Source organism: Pygocentrus nattereri, chromosome 9 (assembly GCF_015220715.1).
Source record: "Pygocentrus nattereri isolate fPygNat1 chromosome 9, fPygNat1.pri, whole genome shotgun sequence".
NCBI lineage: Eukaryota > Metazoa > Chordata > Actinopteri > Characiformes > Serrasalmidae > Pygocentrus > Pygocentrus nattereri.
The window spans coordinates 30076415-30102815 of record NC_051219.1 but is presented as its reverse complement, the minus strand read 5'-3'; the positions used below and the strand labels follow the sequence as shown (position 1 = coordinate 30102815).

General features: G+C 38.6%; 1 protein-coding gene across 1 annotated transcript; it reads left to right on the top strand.

Moving 5' to 3' along the window:
• Positions 1-1337: 1337 nt before the first annotated feature.
• On the top strand, positions 1338-25178 carry mylk2 (myosin light chain kinase 2). The gene is made up of 16 exons (XM_017707072.1): positions 1338-1428; positions 1808-2112; positions 3981-4066; positions 5003-5087; positions 6355-7417; positions 7887-8074; positions 10576-10681; positions 14245-14338; positions 14445-14554; positions 16477-16618; positions 16696-16766; positions 17487-17615; positions 20307-20378; positions 21547-21627; positions 22545-22677; positions 23814-25178. The coding sequence occupies exons 2-16, from the start codon at positions 1854-1856 to the stop codon at positions 23892-23894; spliced, it is 2700 nt and encodes an 899-aa protein (XP_017562561.1). The 5' UTR covers positions 1338-1428; positions 1808-1853; the 3' UTR covers positions 23895-25178.
• Positions 25179-26401: the final 1223 nt, after the last annotated feature.

The window sequence follows — 26401 nt, the reverse complement described above, 5'->3', positions numbered from 1 at the left end:
CAATTTTTACAATACATTGAGAGCTGACTTCTCTCTCCAAACTCATCAGGAAAGGGTTAAAACTACTACATAGGATTCAATAACCAACTCACGTTATGATTACATTTAAAAAATATTAAAAAAGGGAAAGGGGCATTACTGCTTTGTTTATTGTCTTGTTAAGTGTTTGCATTTGTCTGTCCTGTATGTCCAGTTTGTCCATTGTTAAGTGCTATTATCATTCTTATTATTATTACTATTATTATTTCATTCTTTCTCTTTACTTCTTCTGTTTTGTCTCTGTTATTTTTGTTTTTTGTTTTACTCAAAGCAGGGGGGGGGGGGGGGGGGGGGTTGGAGGGGTGTTGGGTGGTTGTGGTGCCACATCACCTTATATCTATATGTTCATTAATAAACAATGAGTTGTGACATTAATAACGAAGTGAAAAAGTAAAAGAAAATGATAATTATATGTCCCCTGGAAAAGTTGGGGTGGTGGTGTGGCCCGGGAATATATATATATATGTAAATACATGGTCAGCAGAAATACCCAAATAGGCTGTGACATTCAAGCTATGACTGATTGGTATTAACTCACCCAAAATGTGCCAAGAAACACCCCACACCATTACACCACCTCCATTAGCCTGGACTGTTGACATAAGGCGAGGTGGGTCCATGGATTCATACTGTTGCCACCAAATTCTGACCCTACCATTTATATGCCTCAGCAGAAATCCATATTCATCAGATCAGGCTATGGTTTTTGAGTCTAGAAAAACTCGAGTTTTGGTGAGAAACTAAAGCTGCATAGAACATAGTTGGTTAATTGCATAAATGTGTAGGTGTAGAGTTGCATAAAATCATACAAATATGAGCCAACAACAAAAGTTAGCAACAGTAAACATTGTTTTTGTAACAGTTAGCTGCAGTAAGAGCTCTAACTATTTGGTTTAAATATGTATCAGCTGCACACTATGATTTCTCACTTGTCTTGGCATATTTGGAATGAGTTGTTCAGATAAATGTTTAGGAAAAACTTATACCGAAAGGCTCTTAAATAAACTAAAAGAAGTTCTTCAATGGCATTGTCCCAAAGGCCCGTGTTTGGTACGTATTATAGAAAACACTGATTCTGCTTTTGAGCTGTAATGTATATGGCACTGTAACTGCTTTCACAACAATTGCATGCCCCCTACTTGACTCTGCCAGGCCAGTCGTACATACCTTTGTTATCGGTTACTATTCGAAACTCACCTCCCCTCTTCCCCCCTGCTGGCCCTGCCTATTTCTGGTGTGGTGGCCACAATGCTCAGATAAAGGAGGAATCTCACAGGCTGTTCCTTTGGCAGCTTTAGCAGGGAGGCCACCAGTAACAGTCCAGTGGACTCTTCACTCTTGGAGTTGCACCATAACGACCTTACGCTGGGCTAGCTGCTGTATCTGCAGGTAAGTGATGAGGGATTATGTTCTTCTGTTATTTATTGCTGTAAATCTTGATTAGCTTGGTTTGTTTTAAGATGTAGGCGCTCTTGTACTATCGTCTTCTCTAATGTTCCAAACTCAGCTATGGTCTTTTTGTAACAATGAATAACCTTGGCAGGTAAAAAAGAATTGCTTCATGACTTCTTCTACAGTTGTAATGGGAGAACAAGTATGTTTACGTTTAAAGGCCAAAAGAATATGGCCTGTAACTTCTCAGTGACATGTCCCTGTATAATTAGGCTGGGAAATCTATGCTTTTAAGGTTCAAAGGTTACAGGCTACAAAAGCTAAAACGATCCTTTCTTGTCAGTAGCACCTGTTTACTTCTTCATTGCTTTTCTAGCTTGCTCCCTGTTCCTGTAGTTAGCTCTGCTCAGTGCTTCCTTAGCATGCGCTCTGTAAAGTGGCCTGCTCCTCCTGCCCATGACCTGGTGACCCTGGAGACCAGAATGGATGACCTGCACCGTAAAGTGGACCGGTTATTGTCCTGCAGCACCGGAGCAGACTGTCCCATGTGTAGGATCTGCAGCCACCACAGTAAGCAGCAAGAGGCCACAGCCAGCCAGCTTTCAGCTCAGGCAAAACTCCTCGACTCTCTGGAGAAGAAAGTGACGGAGGTGAGAACAGCACTGGAGGAGCTAGCACGCGGTATGTTGATTGAAAAGATAATGCTCTCTTTCCTGCACACAGCTAGACATACACAACAGTGCACTTTTTAACCCCTTAAACTGCAATGGTCTGTACATTCCTCACTTTTGTAACTACATGCAGTAGGGTTTGGACATTTGGAAACACTGTTTTTTAAAATAACATTGAACCAAACCTCTTGTAGATATATGTAGAAAATGGTTCTAGTATATATAAGGTTTCAAGTAATTTATATAAATCTGTAGAAATGATAGATTCAGAATAATGAACAGAGGTTTATATGATTCCACAATGGCTGAATGTTATACTCAAAATTATTTAGGAGTTACTCAAATACATAATTGTAGTGCGTTATGCTTTACATCTACCAAAAGACCCTTAAAATATTGAATAAAACATCAGAAAAAGTACGTCTGGTGTCTAGCTTTTTGTATTTCAGTCTTGACTGTACAAGTTATTATTAAATGAAATAACACTGATGATTAACATGTCAAGTGATTCCAACTTATGAATCCTAGTGTAATATTTAACAATAGCCATTGGTTATTACTGGTTAACCTCTTAAAATCTCAGGCTTATTCCATACTTACACTGCCGATTCAGTAAGTACAGGAACTTCAATGCAAATGGTCTATTCTTAGGTTATAGTGTGTAATAAGACTTAGGGCCCTCTGGTGGACCCTGGCCACATAAGGGGTTAATCTAACCACTTCTGACTGATGTCAGGCTGATTTCTTTTTTCTGTCTGCAATATTATAAAGTAATTGTAAAATCTTGTCCTCTGTTTATATTCCTTTTGATGTGTTATGTTTGCTATCTGGTGTCAACCAGAGGACGGATTCCACTTTTGAGTCTTGGTTCCTCTTCAGATTTCTTCTTATTATTCTTTGGAAGTTTTTTCTTGCCACTGTTGCCTTTAGCTTGCTCACTAGGGCTTGGACTTGGATTTTTTGTAAAGCTGGTTTGTGGCAATGCATGTAAATTGTTCATAATAGATACTTAATAATAAGCAAGTAATTAGTAACTTCTCGCAGTTAGCAATGACTGTGCCTACTGAGCGCAATAATCTTACTGTTAAAACAAACGTCTGCTAATGCAGGGCTGCCCAAAGTGTGGGCCACCCTATGCCCACCCAATGAGTGAACATACATTTTAAACATACATTCCATTAAATTGTATTTTTAATAGTTCTACTTACAAAATTTAGTGTAATATTAAAAACTAAATATTTAAAATTCAGTTTGAAACCTACTTGCAGTTGTATGCAAATGTTTGATCATCCACTCAAATGACATTTTATTGACTTTCTAAGTGAAAATAAGTCAGAGTCAGTTCTCTGTGTGTTAACTTACTGTCACTTAAAAATGAGCAAAATGTGATTTGACCAGGGACACACAATTTTTTACATACGATTTTAGGTTCTTTTTTTGCGCATTGTTTTGACTTATTTGCTCTTGGCCCACCACAAACATTGCACTTTGGCCCCCAAAGACAAAAAGTTATGCATCATTGTGAGAAATGAGAAATTATTATTTTGTATTATTGGTGTGGTTGCCAATTAGTTTAATAACAGTTACTGGATCATTTAATGCAGTTGCTTAATAATAGGTTTTAAGATTAATAACTCGATAATAAGCCTGCAGTTTATACTTAATATAATAAGCGTCAAAAAGTGTGTATTAAAAAAAAATGATGATATGCTGAGACTACACTTACTGTTGCATGCAGAACATGCTAATGTTCTCCTTTGAACACATGCTTTGTTTAATTAGTGAAGTGCATACACACTGGGGCTAAAAGGACTGCAAATATATCTTGTATGATGTCACATTAAGCCATCTACTTGCTTTATCCCCAAAACATGAAAGGTCTAGAAGATAAATTTTGTGATAGGATGTCTGTGCCGGCAGTCGCTCTGCAAAGAAGGAAGTCTTTGCCTGTAAGGACTTCAGTGGTGAGTAGACATTCAATCAGTTATTTTTGCTTTCAGAGAACTTTTAAATCCTAACAATGACACTTATATGAGCTTGTTGAATGAAAGCCAAGACCTCGGGAGTTGGCTCACCACTGCAGCTTTAACAGCCTACACTCTTCTGGAAGGGCTTCTGTAGGAATTTTCTGACAGTTCTGTGAAAAAAGTTGCAACACACTGAATTTATCAAATCATCACCTAATGGAGCTCGCTGGGACATAGTCATACTGGAACAGAAATGGGGCTTCCCCAAACTGTTGTCACAAAGTTGGAAAATGTCTTTGTATGCTGTAGCATTAATATTACCCCAGACCATTATCCCATCTCCACCAAACTTTACTGTTGGCAATATGCATTCTGGTAGTAAACATTCTTCTGACATCTGCTGAACCCAGATTGGTCCATTAGGCTGCCAGATAGTGAAGTGTCATTCATCACTGCAGAAAACACTGTTACAGCTGCTCCAACATGAAACCCATTTTATAAAGTTGCTGATGTACATTTCTTGAGCTGATGTTACTTTCAGAGGCAATTTGGAACACTGCTGTGACTGATGCTACTCGCCAAGTTTAGTGGGTGTGTTTGATTAGGCAACCTACCAAACTGTGCAGGATACTGGCCCTGCAGGACCAGAGTTGTGCACCCCTGGCATAATTGAAACACTTGAACTCAATAATTAGGAGGAATGTCCACATACTTTTGGTCACATACATGTATTTGTTACTTCTGTTTGCAGTGCGCATTTTCTTCTGTCTGTTGTTTTTTACATTGTTTATTTACTGTCATTGTTTATTTAAATTTTGCTTGTCATTATAATCAGAATTCAAGTAATATCTCTTTGTGAATAAGGTTTATTTAGAGTTGTAATAGATGCACACATTTCTCACTGTTTGATCTATTGTGTCTGCTCAACCTCAGGATGAAGTGTATGTGCGGTTGGATGTGCCCAGAGAGAAAATAATCCAGCATGCTTTTAATGTGCCCTGTGAAAAAGGTCAAACAGGTACCTACTTTGTTCATTAGCACTATGTCTGTCTGGCAGCATTAGATGGAAAGGTGGAGTTGGGCCAGAAGATTCCTGAGGTGTTCAGAGATGATGGACATAAATTTGACTGATAGGCATGTTTAACCTCAGAACTATTTTTTGACCACTCAACCCACCCCATATAACTCAGACCCATAAGTCATCTCATGGGTATAAATGGCAGATTAAATCATTGATAGCTAACACATAGTGTAATGGTGTGACTGAACTGTAGATCTAAACCAAGAATCATTTAGGAATCTTCATGATTAACAGTCTAGGGGGATAAATCTCTGATCTCTGGTTCAATTTGATTGTGATTCTTCAAAAAAAAGTCAATGCAATTAGATTATTTTGGTTTGATTTAAAATTGTCCTTAAAAATGCATTGAATACACTACAAGTAACTATTTACACGGTAGTGAAATACAACAAGCTTTTTTGTATACAGTAGTATGGAAATGTCATAGAGCCTCTTTGTTTAGTTTAATTTCCAGTCAAAATGGTCATTAAATATTTTATTCATTTTTAGGAGATATTTCTAAGAAGACTAGATATAGTCCATTTGCATAAGTAAGGACAAAGTTGAAAGAAAATAAATATTAAAAAAGAAATTTCTGAAACTGGAGTCCAAAAATAATTTTTAAATATTGAGAAAATGAAATGGGACTCCTAACCACTGTGCAAGACCTGGTTTCAAAACTGTCCCCTTCAGTTAAACAGCACTTAAAGCTTCCATCTTTGAGAGCGAGGAAAAAAATCAAGCTGATTCAGATCTGAAAAAAATCCATAGGGTTTGCTGTCCATCTTTCCACTGTGAGAAGAAAACTCAACATGAGCCTGGTGTGGAAAGGTGTGGAAAATAGACTCGCTAATTTCTTTGAAAAGCTGAAACAAGTCACTCAAAAAAAATGGAAGCTATATTAAAGGGAAAGAGTGGACAAATAACATACTGAGAATGTGATTCATATGTATACAATCATATTTTGTTGTTGAGGCTCCTGTGTAATATTTAGTTTTCTTTTACTTGTCTGAAAACTTAATAAATATGGTCTCTGATATTTCCACAGTACTGTATATGTTTGAAAATAGCGTGAGAATCTTACTTTGACCTGACCAAACTTTTTTTAGAACTGATAGTGACTGATACTGATATTCCAAAATCAATGCAATAGCAGCACCACCATCAAAATTCACTGATAGATCTTTACGGCCCAGCTGCAGATATTATTTGTACCTCTTGGCAGGCACCCTGGTTGAAGACAGCGAAGGGGAGGCTCTGAGAGGAGAAGGGCAGCCAATCAGAGTTAACCTGGTAGAAGTGAAAAGTCAGCATGAGCCTCAGCCATATAAAGAAGTTAACAGAGAATTATCAGGAATGGCACCACGTTTGGAAGCATCACAGTCTAGTCATGAGCCTCCAAGTGTGGCCAAGATGGATGGAGCTGTACCATCTTCAAGCCAAAAAAGTTCCAAGACAACAGGAGTGGCTCTTCCTACAAGTGCAGGGACTTCAACGAAGGTCACATTTCCACCAAAAATTGTACCAAAAGTACCAACAACAAAAAGTTCAACATCACAAAATCAGCCCACAGCAAAAACCACACAGGTGGCTGCCCCTGTTAAGACACTTGGATCTTCAATAAACACCACAGCATTAGCAGGCTCTACAGCACTGGTGTCGAATCAGAAGATGCCAATAACAGCTGTGCTGGCAGCTCACATTACTACAACAACAGCAGCTCCAAGTGTGGTCACTTCTGTGTCCAGTAATCCACCAAAGTTCACCATAACCGAGATCACAGCACCACCTCCATCACTCCATGATCTTCAGAAAATAACTTTAGGTGTTCCTGTGGCAACATCCCAAAGCATGGGGAAGTGTTCGTCTAATACATTACCTCCAGTATTGCCAATGATAAACTCCAAGCGGTCAAACAACACAGTCACAAAAACTACAGTAGCAGGAGAACAAACACCAGCTTCTTATCATCTGCCTAAGACATCAGGACTGACTTCTGCTCTGACAATAACAGCACCAACCTCAGTCACCTCCATGTCCACCAATCAACCAGCAGTAACTGTAGCACCAAGCCATAAACCTCTAAAAGTGACAACCACCATGGGAGCTTCAGAGACCACATCACAAAACCTAGACAAGTCTTCCACAAATTCTCAAATAACAAAACTGCCTGCAGCCAAAAGCTCAACATTATCTCCTCCAAACACAGCTGGCTTGATGGTTCCAACGGCAATGACAGCAGGCTCCTCACTAAAACATGTTTATAGTTGTCCTGAGTCACTACAAAGGTAACGTGAGCAATTCACAGTAAAACACTGTTGCTGTCTTAACTAATTTGGTATCTTCAAAGCAGTCACCTTATGAGAGAAAGAAAAAAACGTAAGGTAATGTAAGTTAATTTAACCATATTTTATTCCATGTTATTTTTGACCTGACCAGTTATTTTAGTCCAGCTATCAAGAAATGGCCACACAATGTAAGACCCTGCCAGTTTTAAGGTGTTGTAAGAAACATTTTATGATGAAATAATACTTTATATTTGGCAGTTTAAAGCATGTATTTCCAATTTTATTGCTTTTACACTGTTTGAAAATGCCTGCTGCCTTTTACTTTGTGTAGGCAGGTTGAATAGACCAAAGAAATAGTTGAAAACCAGAATACGATCATGTTTAAATTAAGAATTTCCTTATTCAGTAAAATTTACTGCTATCTAAAATATACTAACTTACTAAAGTGGTGCCTTTTGTTGCTGTACAGATTTCAGGGCACTGGAGGGAAATCCGACTCTACTCACACAACAGCACCACCACTGGTGAAGCCTGGAGCAGCAGTCAGGCCCGCTAGCACTGTAGCTGGAGGAATACAGATCAAGATAAGTCCAGCAGTAGCAGAGCAAATCACAGGCCAGACCAAAACACCTCCCAAAACCTGCCTCAAAATGATAGGTAAATGTTCAGTGTTCAAAAGCTGCTGTAAGTATAAATATTGCATTGTAAAGAGGTCACTGATATACTGTCATGCAGAGTGGCTTGATGTTAAAGGGTTCATTGTAGAGAAACTTACCGACTCATTTCTTTACAGTGGTCTAAAAAACAAATATATTTTGTTTAAATATAAATTTATTTACTGTCCAAAACCACCAGTGAACACATCTGATTTTTAATATACAATGTTGATGGCAAAATACTGAAAAATCCCACAAGTTTTCTGCAGAGAATATTTTGTTTACACACTTATTTTTACTATTAATCTATTTTATTATAGTTTGCACGTATACCCTTATTTTAAAAAGACTTAGGACACTGTTAGGAATATAAATAAAAAAAGAATGCAATGAGTGCAAACTCTATGTTTTATTGAAAATCATACAAAGACAACATATGAGATATTGAAACTGAGAAATGTTGTTTGCCCATTTTGGATTTAATGGCAGCAACATGTTCCAAAAAAGTTGGGATGGGGGCATGTTTACCACTGTGTTGCATCACCTGTTCTTTTAACAACACTTTGTAAGTGTTGCGGAACTGAGGAGACTGACTGCTGTAGTTTTGAAAGTGAAATGTTTTCCTGTTTTCATTGATATAGAATTGTGCATTCACAGATGTGCAAGTCACCCATGTCATGTGCATTAATGCACCCCATACCATCACTGATGCTGGCTTTAGAACTGTGCACTGATAACAAGCCAGGTGGTCTTTAGCCAGGAGGACACAGTGTCCATGATTTCCAAAAAGAATTAAAAATTTTGATTCCTTGGACACTTTTCTACTTCTCTTTCCATCTTAAATCAGCTTGGGCCCAGAGAAGACAGCAGCGTTTCTAGATTCTTTTTATATATGCTTTCTTATTTGCATGGTAGAGTTTAACATTTTTTTATGCCCAGTCATGTGACTGACCTGTTGCTGAGTAATCAACAAGTGTTTATTTTAAGCACTATACAACTTTACTAGTCTTTTGTCGCCCCATCTAACCATCTCAATTTTTTTCGAATATGTTGCTGGCATCAAGTTCAAAATGGGCACATATTTTTCAAAAAACAAAAGATTTCTCAGTTTCAACATTTGATATGTTGTACTATGTTGTACTACTGCCAATTAAATATGGAGTTTAAATAATTTACACATCACTGCATTATGTTTTTATTTACAATTTGCACAGTGTCCTGACTTTTTGGTGACAGGGTTGTGTCCTTTTAGATATTTTCGAAATGGTTGGATGGGCCAAAATTGGATGGGCTGCTTAAATGAATGAGCTTATACATGGAATGTAGTCAGTCTAAATACAATAGTTGTAACTACAATCTGCAGTCTCATGTACTACATTTCCGGTAGTAATGTCACACAAGATGATTGGTTGATAACCACATACGTGCTGGGTAAATGTGCGTGTATGCATTAAAGATGTGATATTCAAGGTTGCCTTTTGAAATTGACCTTAGAGATGTGCGGCATGCAGAACAGGGTAATCCTTTTTCCCCCTGACCACATCGCTGCCCTCTACACATCACCTGCAGCTGTTCGTACACTGGCACAACAAGGAGACAGAGGGAGAGTTATAGATTAGGTGTCAGCATGCCCCACATGCCGTCTCATTTTGTTCTTTTACAAAACCTCACTATTGAAGACAAACACTACAGACAAGTTCAGCACGCTGATAAGGAATGAAAGGCTACCAATTACAATGGTAGCTCATACAGAACACCTCTCATAAGTCATGAAAGGATCTGTATATGGGCCCAGTTATTCTTATCACATGATATTATGTTAGTTTCATAGTTACTGAATTATTCGTTATAGTTACTAAAGCAAATTTTTTTCCCATTACATTTCAAGTCTCTGTAATATCAACTTACCAATACTTCAAGCGATCCAAGACTTTTCAGAGAGGAACTTAGTGTAATGTCCAAAGCATTTAATGCCTATAAATGCTCCCTCTCAGAAAGTTATTCCAAGAAATGGTTATGAATATGGTGCCTCATTCCTCAGATTTTGTTTTATGATTGTTTTTGTTTTGATTGTCTTTTAAAAACATGCATGGCAGAGAGGTGCAAGCAGGGTGTTGTAAGACCAAATAGTTACCAAAGAACTGAATTTTTTTTTTCAGATTTACCACTATTGTTTCATTATCAACATTACATATTAAACTTAGAAGACAGGTGTAGATTCACTGGTTATTTTAGTAAAGACAATGGCTGTATTTGTGTTGTAGACATTGTAACTCAGTTGTAAATTTGGTAAGTTTCTCTAAAGTGAACCATTTCATATCAAACCACTCTAAATGACTTTGTTTATGTCTTAATGATTTAATTACACAGGAATTTTGAAAAATTAATACAATTTCCCTTTCTGCCAATTAAATTAGAGTTTGTTGAAGCATAAAATAATTAGTATTTTATTTGGTGTCACCTAAATTTAAGATGCAGCTTGACTTGTCCTGCTCTGCACAGATGATGTTCCTCCTCAGCCTGCCCCATTCCCACATAGATGTGTGTCTCTGAGGCCCAGTCCACCGTGCGACTTCTTCAGCATCCACACCAAAGAAGTGCTGGGAGGGTAACTATAGTTACATTTATTTCATTATCAGAAAAAACAGCATACAAACTTGCAGCACTGCATGTGCACTGTAAAAACTTGCCACCACGTTTCCGCACTGTATTTAACAAGCACTCGTCTAACGTATATAGCTGTACTCAATATAGCACAGTGTCAGCAACAACATTTTCAACAAAATCAGTTTATATTAGGCCTGGTAGTTGGTGCCTGTCGGGGCGGTAATCCTCAAACCTGGTGGTGGACACCCCAGGTGAGAGACGCCGTCAAGCTGAAGAAGGAGTCCTACCGGGCATGGTTGGCCTGTGGGACACCAGAGGCAGCTGGCAGGTATCAACAGGCCAAGAGATCTGCGGCTTCAGTCGTCGCCAAGGCAAAAACCCGGGTGTGGGAGGAGTTTGGTGAGGCCTTGGAAAGTGACTTTAAGTCGGCTCCAAAAAGATTCTGGCAAACCGTCAGGCGACTCAGAAGGGGAAAGCAGTGGGCCACTAGCACTGTATATAGTGGAGATGGTGTGCTGTTGACTTCGACTGAAAATGTCATTGGGCAGTGGAAGGAATACTTTGAGGACCTTCTCAATCCCACCGACATGTTCTCCAGTGAGGAGGCAGAGTCTGGGGACACGGGAATAGGATTGTCCATTACGGAGGCTGAAGTCACTAAGGTAGTTAAGAAGCTCCTTGGTGGCAAGGCTCCAGGGGTGGATGAGATCCATCCGGAGTTCCTCAAAGTTCTGGATGTTTTGGGGCTGTCTTAGCTGACACGCCTTTTCAACATTGTGTGGACATCGGGGGCAGTGCCACTGGATTGGCAGACTGGGGTGGTGGTGCCTCTTTTTAAAAAAGGAGACCGGAGGGTGTGTTCCAACTACAGGGGAATCACACTCCTCAGCCTCCCTGGTAAGGTCTATACAGGGGTACTGGAGAAGAGAGTCCGGCTTATAGTCGAACCTCGGATTCAGGAGGAGCAGTGCGGGTTCTGCCCTGGTCGTGGAACACTGGACCAACTCTTCACCCTCTCCAGCATTCTGGAGGGTTCATGGAGTTTGCCCAACCAGTCCACATGTGCTTTGTGAATTTGGAGAAGGCATTCAACTGTGTTCCCTGGGGTATTCTGTGGGAGGTGCTTCGGGAGTACAGGGTACATGGCTCTTTGCTGCAAGCCATTCAGGCCCTGTACAAACAAAGCAGGAGTTTGGTTCACATGGCCGGCAGTAAGTCAGACTCATTCCGAGTGAGAGTTGGACTCCATCAGGGCTGCCCTTTGTCACCGATTCTATTAATAATTTTTATGGATAGATTTTCTAGGTGCAGTCAGGGGATGGAGGGTGTCCAGTTTGGTGATCTCAAGGTCACATCGCTGCTGTTTGCAGATGATGTGGTCGTATTGGAGACATCAGGCCGAGTGTGAAGCGGCCGGGATGAGAATCAGTACCTCCAAATCCGAGGCCATGGTTCTCAGGCGGAAAAGGGTGGAGAGCTCTCTATGGCTCGGGGATAAGCTCTTGCCTCAAGTGGAGGAGTTTAAGTATCTCAGGGTCTTGTTCATGAGTGATGGTAAAAGGGAGCGGGAGATTGACAGGCGGATTGGTGCTGGGTCAGCAGTGATGCAGGCTCTTTACTGGTCTGTTGCGGCAAAGAAAGAGCTGAGCCATAAGGCAAGGCTCTCGATTTATCAGTCGATCTATGTTCCCACCCTCACCTATGGTCATGAGCTTTGGGTAATGACCGAAGGAATGAGATCGTGAATACAAGCGGCCAAAATGAGTTTCCTCCGCAGGGTGTCTGGACTCTCCCTTAGAGATAGGGTGAGAAGTTCGGTCATCCGGGATGGACTCCTGGACGCCAAGGGTACACCCAATGTGCCCAAAAATCATTGTGACCTGATGCATTTATATTTTTAAACGTGAAAAATTAAATAAATAACAAAAAGCTGGATATTTCAAAACCATAACATTCAGGTGCTATGTTTGGACTGAGTTTTAGGTTATCTGTTATACGTGACTTCTGACACAGTTTTATCACTTTACTCTGCTAGCTTGTTGGTTAGCATGCTAAATGCTACACAAATGCTACACAACTAGCAACAACAAAAAATACAGTGATATACCACATTTCTCAGGTAAAGCTTATAGCCATACAAAGCAATATTCACAAAATAGTAGGTATGCTATGTTTAGATTTTAGAAAAAATGGTATTGCGTTAGAAAGTCTGCAAGGCAAGCTAATAAGCTTACTGAGGAAAACCTAGCAGAGGGCCCGCTTGTTCTTAGAGGCCACTGAAAAGCATATTTCTCTATGAGGAGAAACGGTGGTTTTGAAAACCACAGCTATCGCGTCCTGTGGTAAACAAAGTTGTTCTAAACCTTTTGTTGTACATATACATATGTTGTACAGATTATTACAGAATCCTCTAATTGTAAAATTCTTTAGCAGTCCAAATACAAATACTGCTACATACAGGCTACAAGCTTTTAAAGGTAAAATGTCCATATGACAAAACATATCAGGTTTGGACCGGTTTAGTTTACCACAGGGCACAAAAGCATCAATTAAAAAAAAAAAAAAAAAACACCATTCATTTTTATCTATAGCAAAATGGCATGATGCTCATTTTGGAATGATGACTTCAGGGGTCTATTGCAAAATCAACTCCTCGCTGTCCTCCTCTCTTGTTTTACATGACAGTTAAAGTTGGTGAGGGTGTGTTTAAAACAGTACTGAAACGGCGCTTGGTTTCAAAGTGTGCAGAATTTCCTCATGAATAAAATATTTTACATCGACGCAGGTTTGTCAGTTTATTTACTTTTGACAATAATTCTAATGATGTACAACCACAATTCCAAAAAAGTTGGGATACTGTTTAAAATGTAAATACATCTAAATAGAATGGTTAATGATTTACATAACATTTTCCTTCTCCTTTAATCTTATCATTTTGGAAAAAAGGTTTATGTTCAGGCAGTGATATTTTTATTCATGTGGAATCTATGTAGGGCAGCACAGTGGCGTGGTGGGTAGCGCTGTCGCCTCACAGCAAGGAGGGGCTGGGTTCGATTCCCCGGCCGGGCGACCGGGGTCCTCTCTGTGTGGAGTCTGCATGTTGTCTGCGTGGGTTTCCTCCGGGTTCTCCAGTTTCCTCCCACAGTCCAAAGACATGCAGTCAGGCCAATTGGATGTGCTAAATTGCCCCTAGGTGTGAGTGACTCTCTGTCTGCCCTGCGATGGACTGGCGACCTGTCCAGGGTGTTTCCTGCCTTCCGTCCGAAGACTGCTGGGATAGGCTCCAGCACCCCCTCGCGACCCTGACGGAGAAGCGGCTTAAAAATGGATGGATGGATGGATGGAATCTATGTACACTTTTGAATTAAATTCACTGTATAAACTTTTTCAGTATGCAGTCTACTGATTTAGTAAAGCCTTTTCAGCTACAGACTTACCATCTCTGCATGATTGCTTAGTTTGCTCACTTACAGGAACAATGATAGCTATGACAAAAGTGGGTAAATGTTTTTTATTGAATGTAAAGGGCATGTCATACATTGAGTGAATTGTCTGTTTATTCAGTGGACGATTTGGCAAAGTGCACAAATGCACAGACACTAAAACCGGCCTAAGACTGGCAGCAAAGATCATCAGTGCAAGAAATGTCAAAGAGAGGGTGAGTGCCGCTTCCTTTGAGCCTCTGTTATCCTTTCAGGGCCAATTAACTTGTAATTGTGTGGAGATGAATAGAAGTAAATTGTGTAACTTTCCATGTTTGGCAGGAAATGGCATTGAATGAGATCCAGACGATGAACCAGTTGAGCCACTCCAACATACTGCAGCTCTATGATGCCTTTGAGGCCAAAAACCAAGTAGTGCTGATACTGGAGTAGTGAGTGTTGCTTTGTTGAATCTGTGTTGTAATGATGCTTTTGCAACTATTTGTGAAATTTAAGTAAATAATACTAAAACAGAAGGATTCAACACAGCCTAAAGAAGAGCAAAGATAAAAAAAAATGGTGCATTTTAAAGTGAAAGAGACTTTTGCAGAAGGTTGATAGCTAACTCCTGTTTCTCCTATTTAAGAGTATTTACCATAATCTAAATTGATTTCTGATCAGAACAAACAATACCATAATATTGGACAATATCAGCATTGAAAAGTCATGCATTCAGTTACGACCCAATTTCCGAAAAAATTGGGACATGCTGTAGAATGTAAATAATTGATGTGCAAATCATGTAAACCTTATTTTTAAAGAAAAATACTACAAAGACAACAAATCAAATACCACGGTGTTTCATCACCTCTTTTTTTTAGTGTTTGGGAACTGAGGAGATCAACTGCTGTAGTTTTGAAAATGAAATGTTTCCCTGTTCTTAATTGATATTGGATTTCAGCTGCTCAACAGTTCAGAGTCTTCTTTGTCATATTTTCATTTCATAGTGTGGCATTCATAGTAGTTTCAGTGGTGACAGGTCTGGATGGCAGGCAGGTCAATTTAGCACTCTTTTAATACAGAGCTATGCTGTTGTAATATTTGCAGAATGTGGTTTGACACTATCTTGCTGAAATAAGCAAGACAGCACTCGAAAAAGGCATTGTCTGAATGGCAGCATATGTTGCCAAAACATGTATGTATTGTTCAGCATTAATGGTGTCTTCACAGATGTGCCAGTCATGTGCACTAATGCACATACCATCATGAATACTGGCTCTTGAACTGTACACTGATAACAAGCTGAGTGGTCTTTAGCTTGGAGGACACTGTGTCCATGATTTCCAAAAAGAATTTCAAATGTTGATTCGTCAGACCACAGGACACTTTTCCACTTCCCCTCAGTCCATTTTGAATGAGCTCAGGCCCAGAGAAGGTGGCAGCATTCCTGGAACCTGTTTAGATATGGTTTCTTCTTAGAGTTTTGGAGTTTGAACTTGCATTTGTAGATGCAGCAACAAACTGTTTTCACAGACAGTGGTTTTCAGAAGTGTGTCTGAGCCCATACAATGATTTCAACTGCAGACTCTTATCTGTTTTTAATGCATTACTGCCTGAGGGCCATAAGATCATTGCCAGCAAATTCTGGGTTTTGGCCTTGTCCCTTACATACAGATATTTCTCCAGATTCTCTGAATCTTTTAATGTTGTTATGCACAGTAGATGATGAAAAGCAAAAGTTCTTAGCTTTTTTATTTTGAGAAACGTTATTCTTGAATTGTTGCACTATTTCCTTGTGCAGTCTTTCACAAAGTGGCAAATTCCTCTCCATCTTTACTTTTGAAAGACTCAACCTCTCTGAGACGCTCATTTTATAACCAAACATGTTACTGACCTGTTGCCAATTAACCACTAGGTGTTTTTTTAGCATTACACAACTATATCAGCCTGTTGTTGCCCCCATCCAAACTATTTTGGAACGTGTTGTTGGCGTCAAATTCAAAATGGGCATATTATATTTTAAAAAAAACAATAAATTAAAGTTTCATGTGATTTGCAGTCTTTGTACTATTTTCATTAAAATACAGGCTTTAAATGATTTGCACATCATTGCATTTTGTTCTTATTTACATTTTGCACAGTGTCCCAACTTTTTTGGAAATGGGGATGTACTTGATTCAAGTATGTACATCCTTACCACATAAATAACAACAATTAAACTATTGCCGAAAGTAAATAAACTAAAAGACAAATTCTATAAGATTTTTTGGGGAAATCTTGTGCACATTTGTGTGACTCTGAATCAATGCAGCACTTTGTAAGTGAGTAATGCAATGCAACCGAGCTGTTATAAGGACATAATTAATACTGGCAGCGTGGAGGGAGGGGAGCTGTTTGAGAGGATTGTGGATGAAAGCTGCCCGTTGACCGAAGTGGACGCCATGGTGTTTGTGAGGCAGATCTGCGAGGGAGTCCAGTACATGCACCAGATGTACGTCCTTCACCTGGACCTGAAGGTAAGCCTTACTAGAAATAGCTGTGGATAGTATGAAAACAGATTTCCAGTGTCTCTTACAGCCTGCTCTGCTTTCAGCCAGAAAACATCCTTTGTGTGAATCGGTCAGGTCATCAGATCAAGATCATTGACTTTGGGCTTGCCAGAAGGTAGAGTACGAAGTATGAAGTATGAAGTATGAAGTGAGCGTAATAATCAGTTCAACATACCCTTAAAAAAGTGATTGATTGTGTACATAATGTCTACATGGATTAAACACAAAACTATTTTCTTTTTTAGTTTGCTTGATGTATATTGCTTTAAGTGTTGCATTTTAGTACATTTCTAAGCATCTGTCCAGCTGTTTTAATTAGGGTTAGTAACCTTAAAGGGGAATTCCAATGTTTTTCATAATTTCTCTATAATTTAATCGTTGAGATGTAAACAAAGCTATTCAGAGTGGTTTGATATAAATGAGCTCATTTAAAATGTACTGACTCAGATTTGTTTACAGCAGTGGTGATAGGAACAAGGGGTCTTCAGCACAAATATAGTCATTTTCTTTGATAACCAAATTAATTAATCCCCAGAGTTGACCACCAGCCACTGATACTCTGTCTAGAAAGCTACCTGGTTGGCTTTTATAACATGCATTACACGTTAGTTTGTAAGTTTGGATGTCAATTAGAAAATAAGATTTGATCAGTAGGTTAGAAAGGGCACATGATTTCATGGTCAGTCAAAGCTTTTGTGCATTTACCGACAAGGTGAAATTGAAATATTTTGAATGGAATGTCTGTAAGTGGTTGGTAGCCCTGAAACTGATGCCTGCAACTGCATTGATCAGATTAAGTTTGATCTAGTTAATGATTAGCTCTTCCTTGCTGTAGGTACAAACCACGAGAAAAGCTACGAGTCTCATTTGGAACTCCTGAGTTTCTGGCTCCAGAGGTGGTCAACTTTGACTTCGTCTCCTTTCCCACAGATATGTGGACTCTAGGAGTTGTCACTTACATGCTGTAAGTCACCATTATGCACATTTATAAGTCAGTGGGTTCTACTGTCATTCACGCAGAAGCATGGCTTAGTGGTATAACACCATCATATTGCTAATGTAATTAGATGCAAGTCATTTTTTCCCATTCTCACTCATTTGCTGTTCCTGCGGTAAAAAATGAGCACATCTGTGCAGATTTGGGTGAAGTGGCACAACAGGGGGTGTGCCTGTCAAGACCAAAGGCTATCCCTTCCAACTCAAGGCCTCCAATATATTATGAATAAACCTTACTTCTCAAATTTTGATATCAGCTCATTCTCTAATAGGTGCATCTCTTCATCCATCAATTTGGCACATGATGTACTCACTCCTAAAAACTGGTTTCAACAGGTTTTTATAAGTCTGCTCTAGCTTTTAAGGTCAACTTGCCCCTCTCTTCACTAGATCAGTAGGTACACACAGGCCTTTCTGTGAACCCAGTGGCTTTCCAGTGTCTAGAATCTCCTATGCAGACAGACTAAGGCCTACCCTTTGTGAAAGAATGAATATTCTCTGTTAGGTAATACTTCCTATTTGGTTATTGATTACAACATCTAATCTATTTGATTACTGATTAAGGGAATATTTATTCAAAATCTCTATCATGCCATTCAAAATCTGCCATTCAGGGATATTTTCGAATATGCTTTGGCCATGGGCTTACTTTATGATGGTTTTTAGAAGTCCGGTCGTACTTCTGAGTTCCTGGTTTTATGGATGTTAACTATTTATATTATCTCATATCAGCTTAAATAGATGATCTTACCCATCTACAAACTAAATACAACAGAATAAATTATTTTATATGCATAATAAACACACACACACACACACACACACACACACACACACACACACACACACACACACACACACACACACACACACACACACACACTTTCTAAGCCGCTTCTCCCTCAGGGTCACGGGCAAAAGGCAGGATACAACCTGGACAGGTTGCCAGTCCATGGCAGGATGCATAATAAAAAGTTGTATTTAAAAGTTTGAACACCCCCAATCAAATTACATGTTTTGTTGATTTTCTAAGTGAAAATAACTGAACACACACTCTATAGTGAAGCATTTTGAATATGATATTTTTCTACAGATTTAAATGCAGTTTCTATTTATATGCTTAGTTTAATGTATAAAGAAATATAATCTAAAAAATTGCCATAACTGTTGCACAGACCAAATTTTATGTTTTATTATTTATTCCTTTATGATAAATGTGACAAATAAATAATCATTTTGCATTACAATATACAGAAGTGCATAACCATCCCCCGCCCCCCACCCCACCCCCCCAGGACCCTGAGGGAGAAGCGGCTTAGAAAGTGTGTGAAAGAAGTGCACATTCACATAATCTTGTTTCTGATCTAGGGCTATGGTTTGGCCATTTGATCATTATCAGTGACAATAGTCGAGTGGTTGGAAAGGTGAGCCAGGAAATGGGAAGTTGGTGGTTCAAATCCCAGCATGTAACTGCTTGTGCCCTTTGGCCCTTGCCAAACCTAACCCCCCACACCACCACCAGGTGGTGCCGCTTTACTGGAGATCTTGCTCTCAGACTGCAAAAAGACAGATTTTCCCTGTAGGAACCCTTGTGTCCATGTAGCATGGTCCTAAAGACAAAAGTAAAGGGGTGAATGCGCATTCATAGTTTCATTTAATTACCATTTTTATTCTTTTATCCTTTTATTCTTAATTAGTTGTGACCATGTCTATTGTGTCACATGATGTGTTTTACTTGTCTTTATTTTTCTGGTATTTAAGTGTATCTGCTTGTTTGAGGTATATATAGCTCATTTAGATTATTTTTGTATTGTTTTTAATGGTAATATTCTATATAGTGAAGCACTTTGCAAAACAATTGCGGTCAAGGGTTGCCCAGTCAGGTGTCCATGATCCATTTCACATCACTGAAATGCCAGTGTGACTTATTTTAAAGGTGAGGAATCATTTTGTAGTTTTAGTTGAAACATAATTAGTAAGTAAAAAAAACTAGCAAACAAGTGTCAAGATTGGCTCCTCCCACTGCATGTGCTTTTTGTTTTGGTCTTCCATGTGCGTTTGTTTTGGTTCAGCCCCCTTATTTGTTGACTCCACCCTTGATTGTTTTCACCTGTCCCTTATCCCTGTTTTATAAGCCCTGTGTTTGCCCCTTGTCTTGGCTGGTCTTTGTTGATGTTATCTGCTGTTTTGGATGTTCTGTTTGTTCTGTTGTATTCTGGTTTATGTCATATCTGCCCCTCGATCTATTCATATTGGCTCTATGACCCTGGACTGTCTCGACCCTGATTTTGGATTTGCCCTTAATAAATCTCGCTTATCTCAGCATGTGTGTCGCCTCCTCGCTCCACGTTACAAGAAAAAAAGCATTTTTGTGTAATATGATTATTTAATTAATTGATCATTTTACATACAGAAAGCAGAAATTATAACTGCTGAGGAATCAATACTGATGGGACAAACTGCTTTTGATAATGTAAAGCGTTTAGAGGTGGAGGGCTGTTGATGAAGATGAAAGGCCACTGAGGCATGCTTGATATGCTTTGTTTCTGCACTTGGCAGACAGACAGTGACCAACTGACTGACATGAACTGATTTCTGTCTGTATTTTCATACTACCTTTAGCATTCCCAGCGTAACCCTGTTCACTTTTACCCTTCAGACTAAGCGGCCTCTCTCCCTTCCTGGGTGATGATGACAGCCAGACCCTCAACAACGTGTTAACGGTCAACTGGTACTGTTAAATGTGTCCTACAGTTTTTCTTTGTCTCAGGAGAAATCATATCTCAGTACTGCATTAATAAATGATTGCATATTTCTGAATAATCTCTCCTAAACCCTTTTTAGGGGAAAGGAGGCATTTAACATGAACATCTCATTGTAAGAAGTTGAGAAATGAGAAAGCATGAGGTCTCTTTCTGCACTGATTTCTGAGATGAAGAAGAGAGCTATGAAAGAAAGTGATGAGAGCTTACACTTTTCTGATGTAGTTCTTGTTCAGATAAGACCACTGTGGGATGACTGAGGTACAAAACAGTTTAACCATCTGTGAGACAATAGCTGATCAAAGGAAGAAAACGGGTGTTTTTTCCAGAAAATTGCTAAAGTCTCTCACTCATTACTTATAAGACTTAATTACATACAGAAGAAGTTTTTTCCTCTGGGATCATTCACATGCTTTCTTTCATAGTAGCTGTTACTGCGTTGAACAACATTTTGGCCAAAAAAAAAAGATGTTAATCTCATTTCGCAGCTACATATCATATAGTTTTCAGTTTAAAATGCTGAGCTATTAAGTGAACTGTGTTGTTGTAGCTGATCGAAATTAAGCAGGTTGGAAAACAACAATGAATTTGTCACCATGCTAACAGTAGCTTACGGATAGTGTAGCTTTTACACAAGCTACAGTTTCTCATTGGCTTAAATGCCATTTTTGCTAACGCTGTAAAAAGCTGGCAACAGTTGCTCCAAAAATGGGATAGGTCATGTCTATTGAGTATTTTTTTAGTTGCATTCATACTTATATTAGGTACTCCAGATCCAAAAGTCACTATTATTACCAATACCAGCCACTTAAAGTGTAAACTAAAACTGTGAAAGCAAATTAACTTTCACATTTGACAATGCTTGGTGGTTTGTGTGGAGTATTTTGGTGAGGTTGCCAGTCTTACAATATCACATCAGTGTGAGCTTGCATGAAGCACTGCTCATATGTTCATGTTTTTTTAAAAATGCCATTCATTTTTTCAGAGAAAACCTTAGACCCTGAGTTCCTAATATGGGCATAATGGCAACATGACTTCAGTGGTCTACTGGATCAAAAAGCGTACAGATATAGTTGTATTTTAGTGACATCAGTATTTCCTCTCAGTGATGTTGGCTGATGCTATTTTCCTTTACAGGTACTTTGATGAGGATGCCTTTGAGCATGTCTCTGCTGAGGCCAAAGACTTTGTCTCCAACTTGCTGATCAGAGAAAGGAGGTGAAGTCAGCAGTCAAAGCAAATATTTGTTCAATACATGCGACTGGATTTTAATTAAATGTGACCACTAACATGCATAATTATGGTGTTTACTGTTAAAGTTAAACATTTCTATTTCCACACTGTTAGCAAACATGAAAGAAGTGCTCCTCACCTCTTAAATCCCTGTTTACCTCTCAATACACTTTATTAACCTTTTAGACCTTAAGGACGTAAATGTGGCCTATGCTTTAATTCCTTTAATTCCATGTAACTATCTAACCTTCCGCCCGATGACCGCTGGGATAGGATCCAGCACCCCCCAGCGACCCTGAGGGAGAAGCGGCTTAGAAAATGGATGGATGGATGGATGAACTATGTAACTTGCGTTTTAGTTTTACAGTACTTCATGAAAGATTCATAAAAGCTACTGAACAGTAAGTTTTTCGATTAATAACTGAATAAGTGGTTGGAGAAGATTTGTATAAAAACGTAAAGTGGTCTGACAAAGCTTTTGCTATGGAATCCCAAGTGGTTGCAAGGCTGTTGCTGTGGAAACCCAGGTGGCCACTAAGGTGTTGCTGTGGAATGCTGGGTAGTTGCTAAGGTGATGCTAGGCCAAGTTTTGTGGCTGTAGCTTGAAAACTGTGACCTGTGGAAATGATACAAGAAATGTGTAATAATAATGGAAGAATCTTGCAATCTTTGCTATTTGAGAGGTTTGACTTGTTGCTATGAAATGCTTGGTGGTTGCTAACATGTTGCTAGGCTGTTATGGAAATCCCAGGTTGTTAAGGTATGGTATCCAGGGGGGTGCTAAGGTATTGCTAGACTCTTGTTGTGGTAAGAATTGAATAGTAAATTGTTAAATTTTAATTTCAGGATGTGGGATTGATCAGATAGGACTAACTGGTCTGTTCATTTTTCTGTCTGTGCAGTGGTCGTCTCAGTGCTACTCAGTGTCTTAAGCACCCATGGCTGAACAACATATCAGAGAAAGCAAAGTGCAGCAATATCATCCTGAAGTCACAGGTCCTTCTCAAGAAGTACATGGCCAGGCGGCTGTGGAAGGTAAAATGCTAAAGGAAAATTCGTAACGTATATGGCCATGTATATTTGAGTTATTATAGAAAGTACCGCTTGTTTAAAAACAGTTCCACTCAACACACAACAGTTCAGAAACGTATTTAACATGTTTTTTATAATCTTGGAGCTATTAAGATTTTTTAAGATTCTGATATTTTATCTAAAAGTTGAAATGGAGAATTCCATCACATTTTCAAATTTTCTACATAATTTAGTTGTTAAGATTCAGAGTGGCTTGATGTGAAATGGTTCATTGTAGAGAAAAATCTTTACAGTGATTATGATAAGAACCAGAAATTGAAATGTCTACAACACAAGTATAGCCATTTTAATTACTATCCAAAACCACCAGTGAACCTACACGTGTCTTTAGAGTTTTTATATGTAATGTTAATGATGTAAAATAGTAGAAACCCTAAAAAAACTTTTCTTTGGGGACTGTTTTGCCTGCAGGTGGCTCTCCACCATGAAAAGATGATCAAAAACATTTTTTTAGGCCAAAACCTCATAAAACTATGTCTCAAACACCAGGCAGCGCATTCATGTCCATTTAGTGTAATAGCTTTCTGATATGTTGCTCTTAGAAGCATCAAACGATTCAGACATCTGATTCTCATTATCACTATTGTGAACAATTCTGACAGGGCAAGTTCCTATACAGTGGATCATTTCACATTAAAGCCACTTTGAATGAATATATTTATATCTGAAGGACTTGGTAATTCAGACATTAAAAAACTGGTGTAATTCTCTATTAAGCACAAGTATATACATCATAATTTTTTAAATATAAAATTGTCTGATATAAAGATGACGTTGATTACTATTTGTGAATTCATAATCTCCCTCTCTCTCTCTCTCTTTCTACCTCTCTCTCTCTCTCTCTCTCTCTCTCTCTTTCTCTCTCTCTCTTTCTCCCTCTCTCTCTCTTTCTCCCTCTCTCCCTCTCTCTCTCTCTCTCTCTCTCTCCCTCTCTCTCTCTCTCTCTCTCTCTTTCTCTCTTTCTTTCTCCTTCTCTCTCTCTTTCTCCCTCTCTCCCTCTCTCTCTCTCTCTTTCTCTCTTTCTTTCTCCCTCTCTCTCTCTCTCTCTCTCTCTCTCTCTCTCTCTCTCCTCTGTGCAGAAAAATTATATTGCAATAGCAGCAGCCAATAGATTTAAGAAGATAAGCAGCTCAGGCTCTCTTACATCCATGGGAGTCTGAAAAAGATTCCGCTGGTTAAGACAGTACACAACTGTACATATTATAACCACATGGCAAGTGATTGGATTTATGCAGTAAAATGTTTATTGCTTCTGTCATGTTTTTTCTTTCTTTTTTTTTTTTTATTTGACAGTATCAGCTGCCCTTTACATTGGCCTTACAACAAAGCTGTGTACAGTTAAATCTGATCATTAATGAGCACATGCATTTTTCAGTCATTTTTGTTATTCAATACATTTATTTTTGGCAGATCTGTGTAATCAAACTCAGGTCTGCTAGGTGTGCATGTACATTTGAGCATAATAGTGCAATAAACTGAAAAAAAAAATGCAAACAATACAAAACACAGCTCATACAGTGCAATAATTCATATAATATAATCATTAAAATATGCTATTTCAGGAAAATAATCACACTACACAATCACATCAGTCTACCTTCTTAATAAATGGAGTCATTTTGTTTATTTCACATTTTAGTATTTCCAGTAGTTGAAATTGTAACACTAAATAGTTTGGACGATAAAGGGAGCAGTGCACTCACTGCTCCACCTCAAATTCCATCTATGAGCACAGTCATTGACTCACGAGCCAAGGCAAGCTGTCATTGTAGTGGCTCCCTACCGCATGTATTAGGGCATTCTCGATGTAAGTGATATGTAAATGAGATACAGACAGGATACTGCCTGATTTCACACACTGAAGCCGATTCATCATTTGCACTCAAATCTCCACTTGTTTCCACATCATACAAACATTTCTTGAATCAGATGCGGAGTAGTTCAAACATTATCATATATGGGCTCGTTTGCTGACTAATTACCATTGTGTGAACACTTCATGACGATTGGACCAACAGAAATGGTCTAAAATTACTTGTAATAAAATCTAATCAGATATGAGTTTTTTTTCCTTAATTTTTAGTACAGCACTTTGGCAAGCAGTAGATACAGTATATCTAATAATATCTAAAAAAAATATCTAATAATGTAATGTAATAATTTACAGTAGATACTCTAAATTATATTTATAATTTAAATTGTATTTATTAAAGGGAAGTGTTATGTGAGAATTGTTAACAATGAAAAGGCATCCTCAGTATGACAGCACTGTGCTCAAATAGCATTTATAGATACTTCTCCTTCTGTAAAGGGGATGTAAGTGAGAACAAGAACTTAGGAACAAAATATATATTACTTCACAACTGTGTTTATTATTGATTATGTTTAAGCTGGTGGAACTGATGTCTTGTTTTGTTTAAGATTAAATTCAATCTGTGTCTTAACTGAAATATTTTCTTTACTAAACAGATACTAATCCTGTTCATTGATGAGATAGTAACAGTTTCAGTCATTTTTGGCCACTTAACCCAGGACACCTCTTTGTATGTACACTCATTGTCTATTTTATCAGCTCCGCTTACTATATAGGTGCACTTTGTAGTTGTACATTTCCAGACTGTAGTCCTTCTGTTTCTCTGCAAACTTTATTAGCCCTTCTTCAGTGGTCAGGACCCCCACAGGACCACCATGGAGTAGGTATTATTTGGGTGGTGGATCATTCTCAGCACTGCAGTGACAATGTTGACGTGTTGGTGTAGAAACCAACACGTGCACTTAATGAAGCAGCTGGTCGGTGTTTATTGAGTAGTCAATTTATTAGGCACTTGTTATTTGGCTTGTATCTACACTAATTTTATTAGAAACACTTACTGTAGAGGTGCACTTTGTGAGTTCACAGTTATTAGCTGTAGCCTATTTAATGCTGTACAGTATATCAGCCACACTAACCAGGAATGAAAAGAGACCACTGCAGGACCACCACTGAGTAGATTTCATTATTTGGATCGTGGACCATTCTCAACATGTCAGTGACACTGCTGGATTAAGAATGGAACCAAAATATCCTGCCAACAGTGCTTCTGTGGTTAGAAACTGACTGATGATTATAAGGCTAGGGTGGCTATTGTCTCTAATTATATGCCAGCAAGACAGACCATCAAGGTAAGGGTTTCTAATAAAGTGGCCAGTAAGAGTACACAGCATTTATAAAACCTCAGCAACACTGCTATGCCAAGATATGTCATTGTTGTCCATCCTGCAAAGGGAATTCCACCAGTTTTTCCATTTTTTAGCATTATTCAATAATTGAAATGTAAGCAAAGTCATCAAAATTCACCAGTGGCCCTTCGTGTGTCTTCTGAGTTTTTATATGTATATGTATATAAAGTAAAACAGTGGTAAATCTGAAGTTTTCTTTGGAGAATATTTTGCTTTCAAACACCTTGCATGTATCTCTCCACCAGTAATGACTTTAAAATTATTGACTTTTAAGTAAAATTGTATTTAAAAAATTATTGTAAAACAATGTCTCAGACATCAGGCAACATGTCTGCAACTGTGTGTTGTGATAGCTTTATGCAAATTAGCTTTCTGAGTCTTCAGATGTCTGGTTACTATCACCATGACTGTAAACAGTCTGACTTTGGTGAGTTTCTCTAAACATTAA

Bases quoted from the DNA above. Each gene is read 5' to 3' on its own strand.
- mylk2 (XM_017707072.1), top strand. From the start codon at position 1,854: ATGCGCTCTGTAAAGTGGCCTGCTCCTCCTGCCCATGACCTGGTGACC. The intron at 4,067-5,002 runs GTGAGTAGACAT...GCTCAACCTCAG, and splicing joins TGCCTGTAAGGACTTCAGTG to GATGAAGTGTATGTGCGGTT. The intron at 14,339-14,444 runs GTGAGTGCCGCT...CATGTTTGGCAG, and splicing joins CAAGAAATGTCAAAGAGAGG to GAAATGGCATTGAATGAGAT.